At 43.2% G+C, this 18,930-nt stretch overlaps 1 protein-coding gene and 2 long non-coding RNA genes across 11 annotated transcripts; 1 reads left to right on the plus strand and 2 right to left on the minus strand.

The window, feature by feature from the left end:
• The first annotated feature begins 115 nt into the window (after nucleotides 1–115).
• LOC124340685 lies at nucleotides 116–1,465 on the plus strand. Its single transcript, XR_006918159.1, has 3 exons — nucleotides 116–267; nucleotides 545–801; nucleotides 984–1,465. It is a non-coding gene; the product is annotated as an uncharacterized LOC124340685 (long non-coding RNA).
• A 986-nt stretch (nucleotides 1,466–2,451) lies between these two features.
• LOC124340691 lies at nucleotides 2,452–4,581 on the minus strand. Of its 2 annotated transcripts, XR_006918170.1 has the most exons (6): nucleotides 4,504–4,581; nucleotides 4,305–4,434; nucleotides 4,066–4,187; nucleotides 3,380–3,860; nucleotides 2,658–2,761; nucleotides 2,452–2,588 (listed from the first exon to the last, which is right to left on the minus strand). It is a non-coding gene; the product is annotated as an uncharacterized LOC124340691 (long non-coding RNA). The 2 variants fall into 2 exon arrangements; XR_006918169.1 differs by lacking the exon at nucleotides 4,504–4,581 and having other exon boundaries at nucleotides 4,305–4,492.
• A 347-nt stretch (nucleotides 4,582–4,928) lies between these two features.
• LOC124340631 (ensconsin-like) lies at nucleotides 4,929–18,472 on the minus strand. Of its 8 annotated transcripts, none has more exons than XM_046793207.1 (9): nucleotides 18,342–18,472; nucleotides 12,162–12,307; nucleotides 11,674–11,969; nucleotides 11,392–11,528; nucleotides 10,724–10,993; nucleotides 9,490–10,140; nucleotides 7,867–8,017; nucleotides 6,646–7,701; nucleotides 4,929–6,584 (listed from the first exon to the last, which is right to left on the minus strand). In XM_046793207.1, the coding sequence occupies exons 1-9, from the start codon at nucleotides 18,388–18,390 to the stop codon at nucleotides 5,909–5,911; spliced, it is 3,432 nt and encodes a 1,143-aa protein (XP_046649163.1). In that variant the 5' UTR covers nucleotides 18,391–18,472; the 3' UTR covers nucleotides 4,929–5,908. The 8 variants fall into 8 exon arrangements, with proteins under 8 accessions (XP_046649163.1, XP_046649164.1, XP_046649166.1 ...); XM_046793208.1 differs by having other exon boundaries at nucleotides 12,162–12,304; nucleotides 18,342–18,431; XM_046793210.1 differs by lacking the exon at nucleotides 18,342–18,472 and adding an exon at nucleotides 17,512–17,752 and having other exon boundaries at nucleotides 12,162–12,304.
• Between the last annotated feature and the right edge of the window lie 458 nt (nucleotides 18,473–18,930).

Genomic DNA, 18,930 nt, shown 5'->3' on the forward strand with positions numbered 1-18,930 from the left:
TCGCCATAGGCCTCCTACCTTGCCTGATGGCTGTCACTAGGTGGATAAAACTATGTCCGCTAGATGGCGCGAATGAGTTCGTGAGTGACGAAAATAAATCTGCCATTTCTTTTAAAGACACTGAGCAGAAAGGTACAGTTACTTCTGTGTGTGTTTTTTCCATAGTTTTTTCCTGACATATTTCGTGGGTGTTAAAACTGTTATCCATTTTCCCAAAATGTCTCTTGCTCGTTTCGTCACATGCGGAACACTTTCAGAACAATTGAAGTAATTATAGTTTCAGATCGCTACCGATTTAGTTAATTTAATTACTTGAGAATAGACCCCTTTGCTTCTCTGTTGCAATTGTGAGTTAAAACCATTATGGAAATGTGGTTTGCATTTGTTATTTTTAAATTGGAAAACTTGACAACTACAAATTCCTTTGTAAGATTTATCAAGGTAATTCTGAGAGATTGTATAGTTTAATTTCATACTTCTGTCCTTTTGTTACATCACATGAGATTATGTTCCTTGATAGTAACTTTATTTTGTTTTTCAATAGCCAGGTGAGGTGAAGTCTGCAGTTCTTTGTTGCAGTCTAATGTGCACATGGATTGGTTGCAGTCAAACAGTAAAAGTTGTGAATAAACTGAGCTGTTGCATGCAGTCTTTGGTGCTGATGTTGTCCTGGAGTGTGGGGGAGTTCCATGCTTCAAGTCTTATGGGATCAGCCATATCTGGTTGACGCTGGATCATGCTGCATTTTGGTTGCCAAAATGTTAGACATCTAGTAGAACTGCAAGAAACCTTCTTGAAATGGTAATTTGATAAAGATTATAAGTTCTAACTTGGGAAGTATCATGCTTGGACTACTATAATTGCTTACATTCAGATAATATTGCCATAGAATATATGGGTTAACTCCATTTGAAGTGATGTATTTGTTTTTATTTTATACAAAATTCCCATTGATGCAAACATTAATTTCATTTTGGTCATAGGTTTATGTTTACGTAGCAGTGATGTTGCTGTCCAATATGGCCTGCTGTTGCAGCCTATACTGGTGAAAGATTTTTTGCATCGAGTTAAACTGTTGCTGTTCCTTGGTGTTGGACTGCTGGTGTTGTGCAGAAAAGTTACATCCAGTTTTAATTGTTATTTGTGTCTATACAGTTAACTGTTTATATGTTGAAAAGGAACAGAAACAGTTCCTTGGTGTTGAATCGCTGGTGTTGTGCTACAGAAGTTACATCCAGTATTTTTTATCTAATTGCTATTTGCGTTTATGAAGTTAACCGTTTATATGCTGAGAATGAAAAAAACAAATAGTAACACGGGGAATTTTTACGTTGAACAAATAATAAACATGCCTTCGCGATTGGGAAATCAACGAGGAGATTGGGTAGGGGGTATTTTTATTTTCATTAACTAAAAGTTGTGGTTTGTTTTAATGAGCTAGTAATAAAATCCTTTGTTAATCACATCCATATACCCACCTATAAATTCACATCTATTCCTCAAATTCCATGACATCCACCAACATCTATCCCCCATTTCCCCATAAACGTTTGTAATCTGTATATATTATCTATAAATAAATAAACTATTTACATAACATGTAAATCCCATTTATATTCTGGAACGTACATAAAATAAACAATTCATTAAACAGAGCGTCCGGTTCAAATCAATTTTTTTTTGTGCGAGGCTTTTTAGCAAGTAATCCGCCACCCAATTTGACAAAAAGTGATAGTTTGTTTTCACGAAAATTGCGTTAGACGGTTAAAAAATTTCTAGTTCAACAATCTCATGTAGAAATTTGCATCTAGTCTACTGGTGCAAATTGCGATTCTTTAAGCATGATTATTTAGGAGATGTGTAAAAAAATTTTGAGTAGCCAATAAATTTAACTAATTCGCTTTTTCAGAAAATTTGAAGATAGATCACAAGAAAGTCTAAAAACAACAAAGTGATCTAAAACCAAAATATTCAGAAAAAGTGGATTAGTTCAATTGTTTAGCTAGTCACAATTGCTTTTAACACATCACCTAAATTAATCAAGCTTAAAGAATCGCAATTTGCACCAGTAGACTAGATGCAAATTTCTACATAAGATTGTTGAATTAGAAATTTTGTAACCGTCTGACGCAATTTCCGTGAAAACAAACTATCACTTTTTGTTAAATTGGGTGGCGGATTACTTGCTAAAACTCGCACATGCAGTGTCGGCGTAGATCCAGGGAGATTACCTGGAAATGGAAGAAGAGAGAAGAGTGCGAGGCAAGTTTTACTGGGGAGCGATTAGTCATACTAGGCTTCCGGGTTAGACTCATGACCCTCTAAAATTTTTCGACGGATCATGCGCCTTCCAAGTCCCCGTTCGACCAGAGCCCTCCCCTCCTCCTGGTTTCACAGCGGGTGAGTGACCACCGGCGGGCGTTGGTTAGTGGTTAGTTAGGGAAACGGGGCCACAGAAAAGAAGGGAGCCCAGATATGCACTTTCAATTTATCCAACATCTACACAACTAATCAGTCTTGAATTACGGCGGTCTCTCGTCAGTTTTCACCAATGGATGAAGTCCATGATAAGCAGCGAAGGAGTTACCCTGTAAGCAGAATGAACAATTTATTTGGATGACAGTAATTTTAAATAAGATTGCGACAGAAAGCAATACCTCAAATCAAGAAGGCCCCTTTAAGGAAGTGAAAAGGGTAGCAGCCAAGAACATGACTTCTCATAAAGTCTGTCATGCAAATTTAGATACCTGTAGTTCAGAACCTGTAAATAAAAGAAAAATAAGTCATCTTGTTTATGATTTGTGTCATCAATGTGCTTGACGTCTAGATCTAAAAGAATAATTAAACAGTTATTAGTATACACTCGAAATCGTCTCTTAAACATTAGATGGACTTTAAGGGAAGATCAATACTTTAAAATACTAACAAAACTTGAACTGCGCACTTTAATTAGCTTAAACCTATTAGACACCTTAAGAAATGTACATAGAATAAAGCTCACTTGCTGTAGTTCAATGCAAATTTGTGGAAGTAGACCGGAAGTAAGTAAGTGATAGCATTAACTGATTTAGAAACCGGAAGTAAACGAAAAGCACATTATAAAAAATCTAACAAGTGAGCTTTGTTGCTAGAATCCTAAGGGTAAAAAATCACCTCAAATTTTCTTACATTAACTCCGACAAATATATATAGAAATGTGCAAAATAACAGTAACTGAAGCTTTTGCTTCTGATAGCTGAAAAACAATCTTAGGCCATGCTATAGCCATCTAATGTTAAAAAGAAGAAATGCTTTAAACAAAAATGTCCCTGCTTTATCTCATCGACACTCAAATACTCAAGAAAACAAATAACTGACTAAAAAAAAACTAGATACTCACGTAATATTCTCGTCCCCAAATTCACCATCTCGTCGTCCTCAAGGAAACACCATCACACATCAAACAACGGCCAAACAATCTGAAGATGAAAATTCCGTGCTGTGTCGAATGATGCTGGCTGCGTAGCTGGAGCAGGCAGAAGGCTCAACTCCCCCATTCCTCGGAGCACGAAAGAGGACGGCAGGCAAGTGAACAGCATTGCTGAATGACAGCACGTCAGTCAGTCGTCGCTAATCTCTCGTCAGGTTCAATGAACGGCACAAGATTAACATGAAATGAGAATGGATGTTACTTTAATTACCCAAAATTTCAGGAAGATTGTAGCGACACCAAGCAATACCTCAAATCAAGAGCGAGCCTGAAGTCAAAGAGGGAAATTTAAGGTAGCCAACGGGTAAACAAAAAAACAACTTAGTCGACCGTGTTACTGACCTTTTAGTTTTGGAGAGAAAACCAGATGGTTCTCATTCAGTCTGTAAATCTAAATAAACAAAAAAATAATCGAAAGTGCTGTCAGCATAACGAATTCTCAAAATTCTATTGTATAATCATAACTTAATAGATAATCTGTGATAATAACAAATAAAATAGAATCTTGGTTGTTGCCATCTTCTTCACTGAAAATAGCCACAAACTGTTTTCATTTACACATTTAGGCAAGAACTAAAATAGCAGCACAGTTTTACCTTTGTTTGTTTTTGTTGCAAGGTTTTCTGCATGCTTTTTGCTGAGAATGCCAATATGACAGTATATATCACTACTTGATCAATTGCTTTGGAAGTACAAATAACTCGAATTTAGAAAGAATCTGTCAAATGAAAGAATAAAATCATATCGTTTCTAATTTGTTATCCTCAATGTCAAGATAGTCCTACAACTTGTTAATGTGTTCGATGTGGTAGTAAAATGATAATGTTATGCTTACCTATTTTTCGTTCATTGACAATTTTTGGGTTATTAAGGTGATGTTAATTGAAGCTGAAGTTGTGGTTACTATGAAGTACTCAGGAACTTGTTGTAAACTGGAAATGCCAACAATGATCCATGAATATCACCTGATGAGACAACAACAGACACAATATGAATGCAGAGAGATATAACAACGATCACTCTAGACACATTACACTTAAGGATTTCCATATGCATCAAATTATGTTGAATTTGGTTACTAACACCATGCTAACACTAGGAAGTAGGAAAATCGAACAGAGAGAACGAACTAACCAGACTAAGCAACATTAGATTTGTTCGCCGGGAGCGGCCGTGAGTGAACAATACCAATCGCCATCTAGTGTCGAAATTTGCAACATACTTTTTTGGCCGGACTGCATTGTCAACTTGACTCGATTGTTGTTTGTGATAATATTTGCTTTTTTAAAAAATCCAAATGCATAAGATTTTCAGTAATTCGCTAATAGCCGTAATAAGACAATAATAAAAATAGTAATCCGACTATTATGAACGGTCTTGACCAGAGCTTGTTTAGAATTAAGGTGCATTACAATTACAACTAAGCAGAGAAGCAGTAAAAATAAAACGATGAACGCGATGAGATTACAAGAGTTTATTCATCTTTTACTCCAACACGCCGGAGAAAAACGAGTGTGAAGGGGTTGTACACATTTAAATCATTCCTGGAACTCGTTTCCTTTTTTATTTCATTTTTTTAAAGTTCTAAAGACACATCTCCCCTCATCACAACTTCCAAACTCTCCAGCCCTGCCGACAAAAAAACACGCACTCGGAACACACACAAAAAAGAGGGTGGGGGTGGGGGGGTTAAGACAGGGGAGGACACACCTTCATTGTTAAACATTGAAAGGTATAAGTTATCTTCTTCTATGAAGGACAAGGAGAAAACATGGACAAAGCGGGGAGTGAAACTAAAGGAAAAATACATTTCAAAATTATATAAGAATTGAATCAAGAATGTCTATAAAACATCCTAGAAAGGAGGCAGTTTGATAGGAAAGGGGAAATGAAAGTTCTCGTCGGAACATAGACATGCAGATGTTTATGAAAATAGTTAAAAACTCATCGACCGCGATTCGAAAGACGAAAAGAAAATAGAAGAAAACATTAACCAGCTGCAACTTTTCCTCGCACAATTTTCCTCGTGAAGAAAACTCCTTTTCTTTCAGTTTCGCTATTAAAGCCCACGACCAAGAAAAATGTGGAATACAATAAAAAAAAAATTATGTAGAAATAGATGGTTACCAGTTGAAAAGTAAACAAACAAACAAGGACTTTTCCTTTCGATGCGAAGAAGAAGCGATCATCTACATTTGATTTTTCTTCACTTTTAAATAATTCTTTTTTTTTGGGGGGTCAAAAAAAAGAAAATCGAGGAAAACGATGGCCGTGATTGATCCGTCTAAACCCCAGCGCGCTGAGCTTCTTTCTCTAGCAAGAATATTAAGAAATGGATAAACGACGTTTTAAAAAAAATCAAAAAAAGGAAAAAATAAGGAAGGACCAAAAAAATAAAGAAAAAGGAGGAAATGGGGGATACAGCCGAAAGTCAACTTTTCAAGCTAAAAATTCGACAGGCTCGACTTCGGCGGTTATGTTGTTAGTACTGGCAATCGAGTTGACGCTGTCGCTGTCAGCGTTGGCTGTGACGTTCGAGATGTCTGGTAAATCACTGGTGGTGCTTGCTAGGGAGGAGGAGGAATCTGTCGCGTCGATATGTTGGTTGTTGTGATGGTGATTGTGGTGTAGGTGGAAGCCATTGTTCTTCTGCTTGGTGGTGTCATCATCCATCAGCGAGTCGTCGTCGGGCGACAAAGACGATTGCCCGTTGCTGTTGTTGCCGTCGCCAGAGCCGTTGCTCGTGCTTTTATTTACAATATCGCCCAGCAGATCGGGTTGGCTGATGCTGTTGTTCATCATCCCGACGCTGGTCACGTCACTGGCTGACTGGTCGCTGCTCACAGCGTTGTTGAGCTCGTTGCCGCTCTTGTTGTTGCTCGACCCAGGACCGCTGCTCTTGCCTCGCGTTCGAGCCATGATAGCCTCAACTCGCTTTCGCCTCTCCTGTCGCTCTTCTTCTTCGCGACGCAGACGCTCCTCGTTCTCTTTGCGCAGCTTCTCAGCTTCTTCGCGAGCCTTGCGATCCTGCTGCTCCTTCTCGACCCGCTGGCGAGCTTCCTCCTCCCGGCGGAGGCGCTCCTCCTCTTCACGGCGCTGCGTTTCCTCAATGGCTCTGACAAAAAGAGAATAATGTTATTGATTGAACAACAACTTGTGATAAAACATTTATATACTTTTGGAGGCGTTCCTCTTCGGCTTGACGAGCTTCTAGCGCCATCCGGTCCATTTCTTCTTCAGCCAATTTTTGCTCGAGCTCTTCCTGCCTCTGTCGCTCCTCTTCCAGCAGACGTTCCTCCTCGGCTCTAAGGCGCTCGCGTTCGGCTTCGCGTTCCATCTGCTCGCGGGCCAGGCGCCGTTTTTCGGCCAGGGCCGCTTTGGCCTCCTCTTCAGACGAAATGATTTTACGCGACGTCAACGACAAAGGAACCGAATCACCAGATACCGAGCCCGTCTCCGATGGAGTCGTCGCTCCGGACGGAATCGAGTCGACGGAGACTTGTCCCTCAACGTTCGATACTTCCGACGGAGTGGAAACGACAGCCACGTCATTGTTGGTGGTGTTGACGGGAGGAAGAATTTCAACATCCGGAGCATCACCGGACGCAGTAGAGTCCGTCATCGAAATCATTTCGGTCTCGTTGGCAGCCGGAAGCGTTTCAACAGCTGTGGGATCGTGGCTTTCTTCAACTTTGACGTTCACCACTTCCTTAGATTCTGGCTGGGAATCGGCTGGCGGAACTGTCACTTGAACCAGTTCTGCTGCCTTGACGGCTTCCTCATCCGCCTTTTTGGTTGCTGCTGCTGCTGCCGCCACCGATTTATTATTAGCTTTGCTAGTGGTAGCAGCTCCTTCTTCCGTCTTGACTCCTTTGGCGCTCTTGGGGGCCTCGGCCGTGGCTTTGACGGGCGTTTTAGTCTCTCTGGCCGACGGATGTCTGCCGGCGTCCCTGTTTGGCCGTTTGGCGTGGCTCGGCTGCGACGGAGCACCTTCGGGACTCGACTTGTGTGTGGCGGCGTTATTGTTGTCTTTACGCATGTCAGCACTTCGCGCTCTGGCCGGACGTGGCGTTGTCGCTGGCGTCGGTTGCGTCTGGCGAGTTCTCTCGTTCTCCTTCTCCTTCGTTTCTTTACTCCGCTCGCGGCTGTTGATGTTTTCACGTGAGGCACGAGAGGTTCGAGCCGCCTCGCTGAGCGACATACCCGTTCCGGCTATGCTTACTGGACGTGGTCTAAAAAAATTGAATATTATCATTATTATTAAAACATCTACTGCAGCATATATATACTGGGAATGATAATGAGAAAGAAGTTGCAATGATCACAGTCATCTCGTTTCTCTCTTTTGAAAAACGAATTAAAAGAAAAATAATGGGGCACGGGAAAAAGCGATTTACTTTCTGCCTCCGGCCGGAGCGGTACGTGCTCGGACGTGTCCACTGATGCTGGCACTGCTGCTAGCCACCGTCGTGCTCACGCTGCTCACCTGACTCAAGGCACTCAACGGCCTCGTCGGCGACGATGGTGTTATGTCTCCACTCCGTAGACCTATTCGTTTCCGATCGTAAAACAAAAAAAATTAGAAAAAAGAACGCACAAGATATCAAATATAAATACACGGAGGTAAAAAAGTGAATAGGAAATGAACGAGTCGGCAATCAAAAAAGTTCTCTCGTGATCATAAAAAAGAGAAGAAAAAAAGGACGAAACGCCGAAGAGCCAGAAAAAGGAGGTCGAAAGTTCCTGTTGAAAGAATTAGACAACATGGAAGCAGTTTCCAATATATAGTGGAGCCAGGGAAGGAGGAGGAGGGGGGAGTAGGTAAGAGCGGATGTACATTTAAAGCAACAGCAACAGTGCGGACGGTTGAAGACGTCACGGTGAATGAGGTTGAGCCCAAGATGAAAGCTTCTCTAAATTACGACAACAACAACAACAACCACCGAGAAAGAAAATACTAAATTGTTCAAAACAAAATGAAATAAAACGAGAGAGAGAACCCGTTGCGGTTTTTTCTTCTTATATCGCGTGGCGGTACGAGGAAGATGACGATCTTCCTCCATTTTCCATCCTAATACCGCCGTCGCCGCGTCACGCCATCATCTTTCCATAAGCAAATCGGATTGGCCCTGTTATTTCCCCGAGCAGACACACAACAGCAGCACAGACGCGCCAGATGTTTACCCGACAAGAGCGGCCCTTCTGCTCCCTATTTCTATTTTTTTTCCGTCAGACCACGTCGTGATGCTATTCAGTCCGCAAAATCGCGGATAACTGGCTGCGCCGTTTTATTTATTTTTTGCGGGTTTTTGTGTGCCAACCGACTGTCGCAGCTGCTGTGACGCAGTCCCAGTTTTTATTTTCTTTCTTTTTTTTTTAAACCCGACTTGTGTACTTGTAACTCTCTAATAGACTGGTTTAGACAATCACGTTAGGGTCAAAGATTACTATAACGAAATGTTGCCGAAAAAGAACATTTTCTACTTTGATCTTTCGAAATTAATTCCCCCCTCGATCATCAACTTTTAAAAAAGACAATTTTTTCACCCCAAATTTCTTTTTTTTTCCTTTGACGACAGAGAAAAAAAAAGAGAAAAGGTTTCACAATTATTCCACTTTTTCTGCTGCTGCTGCTGCCACCGCTTTCCGGGTTGCCGGCGTTCTCAATGCCATACAAGGCCGATATCCAATTTTGTGGTCAACGGACGAAAAATAGAGAAGCCAGCGGACGTGACGGCGCGGATGACCAAGACACAAATTCCCCCCAATGTTGGGAAACAATTGGAATTTGTTTTCGTTATTTTTTTTTCCACCAAAGCCGAGGCGTGAAAGGAAAAAGAAAGAGAAAAAATGTGAGCCAAGAGAAGCGACGAGAAGAAAAACTTGCACCGAAAGCCGTTTGAGCGCAGACTAAGACAAGACATCACCACCAGTCCACGGGTGAGGGATGTTGCGTGTTGTTGGATTTGTCTTTCAAGCGCCCGTATATACCCGACACCAATCGAAGCCAGTCATAATACCATGTTGAGGGCGTTGCGGTGCATGCTGCCGCGCTTTCTGGCGCAAACGCTCGGCTCGCGTCGTTGTTGTCGTTGCGCCATTACGTGGCGGAGGAGTCGAGCCGTCGACTGATGGAGCGCCGGCTTTATTAGCCGAAGAAGAAGAAGGACGGCCAGGAGCCAAATGGGACATGCTTTTTGACATGCTGCGATTGCCTCGTGCTGCAATCGTTCCTTGGGGAGACGACGGAGACGACGCGGTTGTTGTTGTTGTAGCCGCCGACGAGTGGTGCGATCGGGATGCGGGTCGAGACGACCGTGTGGAGGAATTGGAGGCCGTTTTGGTAGTAGAGGAGGAGGCCGTTGGTTGTGGCTGTTGGGGCTCGGATTCGTGCAAGGGCTGTAAGGGAGTGGTGGGGGAGGGCAATTGGTTTTGCGAGAGTCGACGGCGATGGTGCGACAATTGATCCAATCGCGACATCGAGACCGACATACCTGTTGAGCGATTGACGGATCCCCGGCTGGACGAGGCGCCGGACGACGAGCCGTAGAGAGGCGAGCGCGGCGATCGATCGCCTTCACCCCGGTGGATTGGGATCGTCGGAATCAGATCCGTCCGTTTCCTCCTGCCGCCTTGAACAGCTGAAGTCGATTGCGTCATCAAGTCATCACCTGCGAAAAAGGCAATCGACAGACCAAAATGAGACGACGCGAATAGGCCAATTTAAAAAAAGTTACACAAAACATGCAAACGAAACCCGAAACGGCAAATAAAAAAAACAAACGATTTCATTCCTCCCGTTAGTTAATTGGAATTGGGCGTCAGCCAACATTGTTGTTACGTTCGTGTCAAAACACACACACACAAATAAAAAGAAGAAGAAAAAGCTTAAAACAAAAGGATGCAACGGAGCGTGAGTGTGTGACAAATGGAGGATTGAAAGGAACTAAACAACGAACGAAACACAGTATGGTAATGAAACAAAAAACAAGGAAAAAGAAAATAACAAACAAAATAATAACGATCATTTCTTAAGCCGAGTGTGTGGATAATAATAGTGTTTCTTGCCAGAGGCCATGCAGGATTCATCAGAGCGGATCTTTTTTGGTTGTAAGCATTCCATGGATTATAAGGAGAAGATTTTTCTTATAATTTTTGTTTTGTTTCTCCCTCGATCAAAGGAAGCCGATCAATTTTTTTTTTTTTGTGTTTCAAGTCAACGATCGTGCACCACCGGATAGTAGAAGGCCTCACCTAGAAAGAAACATCCGGCACCAAAGAGTGAACTTGTATGAGGTCGACCAGCCGACCACCTATTGTAGTTGTGATGGTATTGGTAGTATGGCTGTTGCTGTTGTTGTAGTTGGTGTTGTTGGCCCAAAGCCGAGATCTTGGCTGTGTCGTTACCAACGGCGGTCGTCGTCGAAGGGGACGACGTCATCACTTCTGATGCTCGACGCCGAGTTTCCCATTCAACGACTTGAGTCCCCCGCTGTCGTTGCCCGCGGTCGTTGCTTTCGTCATCTTCTCATTTTCGTATTCATTTATTTTGTGTTTTGTTGTTTGTTGCCCCGTTGGCGAAACATATGTCATCATCAGCATCGTCGATACGCATGTTTAAGATGATTTTCAGTATTTTTTCACAAGATGGATGACGTGTCAAAAATAAATCGAAAGAAAAAACGCACGCAGCATAACAACAAACGGACCGGTATGTACAAAGCCTCAACCGAAACAACATGACGACGGCGATAATAAAATAAAATTTGCAAGTATGAAAATGAAATGAGCAAAAAAGAGAAAAAAAACCCAAAACGAGGCGACAACAAACAACCGATTCAAAATGGCGGTGTGTATAAATAATAATCCCCTTCCCACATTTTCTCGATTAACAAAATGAAATGAAAAATGTATTTTTTTACCTTGATTCTGATCAAGTCCAAAGACTGAAGAGGCTCGAAGTTTGTTGTTATTGCCACCGCCATTGGGTGTGGTAGCCTCGTTCAACGTCACGCGTCCGTGACTGGAGGCAGACATGACATTGGTGGTTGACGTGGCCCTGTGTCATTTTTGAAATCCCAAAGTCAAAAACGAGAGACGGAGAGAATGAGAAAAGGGGAAGAAATTCAATTTAGAAAAATGTAAATGAGCCATTCCAGAAAATATGCTTTTGGCAATGGGTTTTTCCTCATTGACGTTGTTACCTCCTGGAACCCCAATAACTTGAGCAGCTGTCGACAGGCTCCAGCATCCTCGGCGTGGAGCTGCCAAAGGCAAAGGCGATGGATCCGCGTTCGTTGCGGCGCTTCGTCTCCTGTCGGATGCCGCGGTCTTCACTGCGACGCAGCATGGCCTCCCGTCGTTCGCGTTCTGCTTCCAGGATGGCCTTTTTGCGCTCCTCGACCTGGGTGCGCCGTTCCAGGTCGCGTAGGCGCTGCTCCTCCATTCGGCGACGACGTTCCTCTTCTTGCTGTTCACGAAATTTTTGCGTCGCCAACGCCTATTACCATTTTTACCAACAGAAAACCAAACCAATGAATAATGATGACGCTACACGCACACACACAACACAGTTGAGTTGCCAAAGAGGACGGGCCAGGCCGAAAATGACCCAAGGCAGCAGCAGCACAAATGAATGAATAATAATAAAGAAGAAAAAAAAAAACCATTTAAATAAGAGTCTTTTGTTTACTTGTTGTTTCAGCTCCTCCAACTTGCGCTGGCGCTCCTCGTTCTGTCGCTCTCTCAACACTTTGGAGCGCTCCTCCCGCTGGACAGCCGACGCTGCTGCTGCTGCGGCGGCGGCAGCGGCTGTTGCAGAACAGCTTTCCTGCCCTGCTGGTATACATAATGGGTGGAGAGAGAGAGAAAAGAGAGAGAGAAACATGAAGTTCGACGAACTGAGAGAAAAGTAAGGCGAAAGAGAAGATAACAAAAAGGAAAGAAACAAAAAAAAAGAGAGCCGCACATACGCACACATCCAGAGTCAGCGATCTGGATCCGTTTCTCTCAGCGCCTTCCACACAGACAGAAAACAGCGGAGAGAGAGAGAGATACCAGAGATAGATAGATAGATATATATACACAAAAGAAGAACAAGTGGGAGCAGAGAACAGCGAAGGGGGGTAGGACTAGATTCCAATTGAGTGGACACCCCGGCCCACGTGTTCAACAGAGCGAGAAGCCCTCGTGACCAATACGTCACCGCAAAAATGAGAAGAGGGAGTAAGCAAGGAGGGAAAAATAACCAACGGACACCACTCCCACCTTCTCATTGCACACGCCATCAACGGGCGAACGAACGAACGAACGAAAAAATACATATAACTGTACACTCAACTCGACAACAAAAAAGAAAAATGGAAACAAGGACGGACAAGACCAGTTCGGACCAGTGGAGAGTCTCATCTATTTTTGAAGAAGAATAAACCGGATTCTTTTTTCTATTTTAAATCAAAATATTCTATCCACAATCTCGGCACCCTTAGAATAAAAATAAAATGCAACAAGACAAAACAAAACAAACACACCTGCTGCTGTTTGCTTGTGTTTCTCGGATAAATAAAAATAAAACAGAATGAAAAGACAAGAAATGCATGACGCAACTGTGACAAGATACTGTTCTTCCGGTCATAACGCGACATGTCGTAAAAGAAAAGTCTTTCGTGAACGCCCCAAGAGATAGCAACTATCCAGCGCCACCAACACTGTAAAAGTTCGTTCCATTCTTCCAACGATTTTTTTTTCTTCGGGAAAAAAATAGAAGAAGAGCCAGTCACGATCACAAAACCGGATGATGGGATGACACACCAGACGGCTGGCCTACGTGTCGAACACAAGCTAGGGAATAAATAAACATAAATTGATTGATTTCCGCCATTTGGCTCGATTCGACGTCGAAAATCTTGTTCTTCGCTTTCCCATACAAAGAAACATTTGTTCACGCAGGTCCATATTTATCATCGATGACCGAGAACCAGTCCCGCGTCTCACCCCGTTTTTTTTTCTTCTCTTTCTTGTGTATCGCTTTCCCAAAAAAGAGCATTGCGGTCGAGCAGAGATGAAACGGGAGTGCGAAGGAGGGAGGTAAACCAATTCCCGCGTGACCAACAAGGACGAACAAGAGACCGAAAAAATGTGCTTCATCTTGGATGGACTTTTGGTCCGTCTCCGAGCCAAAGCAGAGAGAGAGGAAGTGGGCGTGACGTGGACACGGCCGCCAATTGGATGTCACGGCCCGACGACCAACAGCCCAGAGCCTAAAAAAAGCTCACAGAAAACTGGAAGAAAAGAAGAAGAAAAAAAAAGCCACTTCCGGAACGGACAGTCGACGTGATGAAGCCGACGCCACTATGTAACGCGCAGGGGTATTACTACCGACTACCGAGCTACACACGCGGGGGAAGGCCATCATTCAAAAGACAATTCTCCTCTCCCATACGGCCGTCCCCGGTGCGCGTTCACACACCAATTAGCTGGCACCGTGTGGATTGTTGTTATTGTTGTTGTTACCATTTCAATTCCACAGTCCTCCCCTCAAGACAAGAAAAAAAAGGGAAAACATCATTTGTATATGTATATTTCCCCCCCTTTTCCTTAACGACACGTCGGCTGGTCACCGTGGCCGCACATGTCACGAGCCAGATTACATTTTTCAATTGGCCATTTGATTTCCGACTTTCATTCACTTTTTTTTCTAAAAAAGGACTTGGAACAAATCGTAATGGGACACTGAATGAAAAGGCCCTCAAGCTTCTCTACACACATAAAACGGCACGCCAATTCATGGGAATCTAACGGCACAAACGCGCAGAGATTTTTCAACTTTGATTCTCCAGAGCGTGAAATCAGAGGGAAAACACACATACAGACAAACAAGAAAGAAAAAACATTTTTCCTCCTCCTAATCGTAACTGATGGAAATAATAATCTCCAGTTAAGAAAAGAGTGGGTTCGGTCTGGCCCCGTCACGCTCGAAAGAGGATCAACTCACAGGGCTGGACAACTGCTGCTGCTGTTTGCTATCCTCCTCCTTCGTCGCTTTCGAGCAAGTTCAGTTCACATGCAATTGACCGTCAATTTTTTGGATGAAGACGAGCTGCTTCCAAGTATTATACGATGGCCAGCACACACACACACAGGCGCTGGGGCCAGAAGAAAGGGGCAATGACTGGACAAATACACGCACGGCTAGTTGCACACACCTCACTCTGTAATCCTTCCCGACACTCGGAGGGACGAAACCGGCGAGAAAAAAAGCAACAACAAGAAAAAAAAAAAGAAAAGAAGAAGAAGAAGCGAAAGCCAATCATCGGCTATTCAACGCACTGTTACCTTTCCCTTTTTTCATTGAGCCACGAACACCACACGACGTCTCTAAACTTTAAATCCAATCGTCGATTTCGACCGAGACAAAAAACTTTTTTTCCCCTTCACTCCCGAGCGACGGGAAATTCAACGACGGACGCAACTTTTATTTTCGAAAGTTTCTTTAGAGTTGACGAAATTGGACGACATTACGCCAATCGACCAAGGACACGCCAAGGCGAAATTCAATTTGAGTTTTAAAATAAAAAGACAAAATTAAACCAGGGGGGAATGTTATTCTTTCGCTTCCGCTCGTTAGTAACCGTCAAGATATTTTTCATTTAAAAATAGAAACAAAAAAAAAGCGAAGAAATCGGAACTTTTTTTTTAATGAATCCGAATGCGAGGGGTGAGAAGGGAGGGGGATCGCATCGTGAATTCCCAAGTTTAATTGGCTTCTTCTTCTTTTATATAAAAACAAGAAAAAAAAAGTTCCAAAGTTTTATAGCCTTCCCGCTTAACATTCTTATGGGTTCTCGTGAAAAAAAGAGGGACTCGGAAATGTTGTTTTTAAGGTTTAAAAATGGAATAAAATCTCGAGATATAGACATTCCTGGGTTCGCTTGTCACTATCGATCCGACGCGTTAAGCTTTTTTTGTTGTTGTGAGTTAGTGGATAACTAATAACAAGTATCCTTTAACCTTCCCCCCCCCCTCAAACCCCCCTCCTTGTGTGTGAGCTCTATTGTTGTTGTTGTTGATGTTTGGAATCCAGACGACCAGAGTCTAGGACACGGCCCCTTTCCGACACAATAATAAAAAAAAGGCCGAGGGTTGAAGGAGAGAAAGAGGAGAAAGACTTTAACTCTCTCCCAAGAAGAATGGAGATCCGTTACGACTCCCGTGGAAAATATGTCAGGCCTCTCTCCCTTTTGTTGGGAGTCTTTCACATGGGCCAGCTCTGCAGCCTAAGATTCAGAGCCAAGAAGAAGAAGATGAAAGAGGAAAAACGAGTATAACTTACGGTCGGCTGATGTGGCTATGGCAACAAAAGGAGATTGTGGCTGGCCTGCTGAAGAATTGACCAAACTCCAGTCTAAAGAGCGTCTCCTGCTGTGAGGGAACCAGCTATCGGAGCCGTCATGGGACGAAGAGGAGCGTTCGTGCGGGTGGGACAAGAAGGGAGTCACTGAATAGTCCCTACCGCTGCTGCTGCCGTCACCCCTGCCGTGACCTATGACGGAATGGGCCAGAATCTCGGCCAAATCGGCTTGCAGCCAACCCGAGTCCATCGTCAGAGCCCGTTCGGGCAACAGGATCAAGTGATCCACTTGATCGCCCAGCGTGTCCCAGCACTGCACCGACCAAGTCGGACTGATTTGGTCATGTTCACTGCCACCGCCGCCGTCCAGGCCATCGACGCCAGAACCGGGAGTCGCGTTAGAACCAGTCAGGTTGACACCGTGACCCAGCGTCACATGACCCCGTCCTATCCCCATTCCCACTCCGACACTCATTTCTCGATGGAAATTTTCAAATAAAACTCGTTCGAATTAGCCGAACCCCTTGTTTCTCTAGATCGAAGGGTACGACCGTTGAGGTGGACAACACAGTTTACAAAACGAATAAGCTGGACGGAAAGGCTCGTAATCCGATCCTGTGTTCTTTCTTTTCCAACCCTTCCGTGCTGGGGAGAACTGCAACGATGACACTCGAGACGGGGCAAATATCTCCACCTTTTTCTACCCCCCTCAAAAACACCCCGACGTATATTTTTACTTGTCGAAGAAGAAACAACAACAACCCATCAAAGTGCGTGCGCTTGTCCAACCCTAACACACAATCCCATTAGTTTTGTCAGGGATTTTTCGTGGATGTTGTTTGGCCAGTCAAGAAGCAATCGATGGCTCGTGGGCTAGTTGTTTGGTAAGTTCTCTCTGGGGTGGGGAGTTGGGAGGAGGTTAAAAAAAGCACGTCCACTTGGAATGAAATCGCGTAAGCAACTGCCGAGCAGACGAGTCCGGGAGAAAGAAAAAACAAAACACGAGCAACAGCACACGGTCGGAGCCTCCCCGAGCGGTTCTGACGTTTTCCCAGCCGCACAGGCGGCCCTTGGCTATGGAGGCGGTGGCAATGAAACAACTCTCGTCGTATACTTGGATATTTGTTCTTTTTTTTCTTGTTAATTTTTCATTCTATTTCTTACTATCTCTGTGAATTTCGACCACACATTCGTTGTAACCACATCAACCTGCAACGCAACTTTTTTTTCTTTCTTTCTTTCTCGCATCCATTCACTAGATATTGAAATCTAATCGCTTTTTCGCCCTTTATTTGCTGGCCGCTGGCCAGCAGCTAGAAAATGTGCTAACAGGTTCCAATGAGAAGGCAAGTTTCTGACACCCAACTCGCCCATTTTGATGGGGCTCTAATGTAAACGCAATGGCGATCGTACGGCTGAATGACGTCATATACATGCCCGCGCGACCCAACTAACGGTGACTGTCCCTGTTTTTTCTTTCCAGCTATACAATAAGACTGTGCCAAAAAGAACCTGCTGATGGATGGCTTTTCTACTCTGACACACGCAGACACTAAAAAGAAAAAAAGGCGAGAAAATGGAAAGAAAGAAAGAAAAGTTGCATAGAATCTTCTCTGAGTGCACGACGGATAAAATAAAAACAAAATAGATAAATATATATATATAAAGCTTGCAGCAACCATGGATGACTCACCCCCAAGTGCTGATGTGTCCAACAAAACACTTTCGGGAGTTGATTACAGCAGTCAATCAACGGCTTTCGCTAAAAAGACGACAGATAATGCACATTCGAGAGATGGGGGGAGAGACTGTGGGTCGCGACCTCAAAGTTCTTCTCAAAAGGGAACACTAGAGTTTTTCAAAGTCTTGTTTTGCAGAAGGAAACTGACCCACATCTGGCCAGCAGAACCCATACACTGAGACTGTTCTGCTAACACACAGCTCTCTGCAGCTGAACAACACATATACACAGGAAGAGAGAGTGAGTTCCAAAACAGTTGCAATAAATATAAATATTTGGGATGACGAGCCAACCCTGGCAACTTGGTGATGACAAATTGCGAAAAGGAATTACGGGTCACACCCATTTGACAGGGTTATTGCTCTCACGTGATCAAGTCTGATAAACAAGTGATCAGAATCTTGATGATGTGAGTGAGAGGAGAATGGTAATTTTTGGGTTGGTAACGAAGAGCTTTGACTTTAGTTGTTACAAGGACGTACAGAGATCAGACATAAATATCTGATACCATTCATGAACACAACTATGGTCGTTCATCATGATATTATTCGCCTAGATAGGTGTCAACTTACCTCGAAAATGAGGTGATAACAAATTGCTACCAACAAAAAAAAGAAGTGTGGGTGGGTCCCACAGATACGTATGAACCCTCCCTTCCGTTATGTACAAACATGGAATTTCGTCATAATAGTTCTCAATGGTTTCAAATGGCCGCAAAGAAAACTTTCCTTTAATCGATCGTAAGGGAAAGTAGATTGAATAAAAACAAAATTTCGACTTACTTTCTGTGTTTTGTAGAGCAGAGACCGGATCATTACACGGCGACTCCATTTTGACAGTCGGTCTCTTAAAATACAGACGACGGTTCACAGCCGAGCCACTAGATGGCTTTCACTTTCTAGCAAAAAGGAGGAATATAATATTAAGGGCCTGGAAATGGGGAAAGGGAAAACAAAATGATGTTCATGACTTCATGTCCGTATATTATACTAAACCACTTCCGGTCAAACTCTTCGTTTCGATATTATAAGAAAAAAAAAATAAAAATAAAAATAAGCATTTCCAATGTGACAATTTCCACGTTTTATTTTTTTAATAGTGTGAAAATAAAATGTATAGCTACCGTAAAACTCGTAATAAATGAATTACACGTACAACGTATTAGTCATTTGATTTATTTACTCCTGCGTCACGATTCATTATATTTACACTCGACGCATAATGAGGTCAGACGAAAGGCCACACCCAAGGGTAGTGGCTGCTGGTTAGCCAAGAAATGTAACACAACAACAAAAAAAGCAATGCGCGTGAGAGTTTGTGCCTGTGTAAAACCTGATGGCTGGATTATAAGCTCGTGCTTTTCCCTTCTTT

This window comes from Daphnia pulicaria, chromosome 5, assembly GCF_021234035.1.
Source record: "Daphnia pulicaria isolate SC F1-1A chromosome 5, SC_F0-13Bv2, whole genome shotgun sequence".
Lineage (NCBI taxonomy): Eukaryota > Metazoa > Arthropoda > Branchiopoda > Diplostraca > Daphniidae > Daphnia > Daphnia pulicaria.

Excerpts from the sequence above, each read along its gene's own strand:
- LOC124340631 (XM_046793204.1), bottom strand. The coding sequence starts at position 16,293 with ATGAGTGTCGGAGTGGGAATGGGGATAGGACGGGGTCATGTGACGCTG. Across the intron at positions 10,994-11,391 it reads TGGACTTGATCAGAATCAAG|ATGACGAAAGCAACGACCGC; the intron begins GTAAAAAAATAC and ends GAAAATGAGAAG. Across the intron at positions 7,702-7,866 it reads GCTCCGGCCGGAGGCAGAAA|ACCACGTCCAGTAAGCATAG; the intron begins GTAAATCGCTTT and ends CAATTTTTTTAG.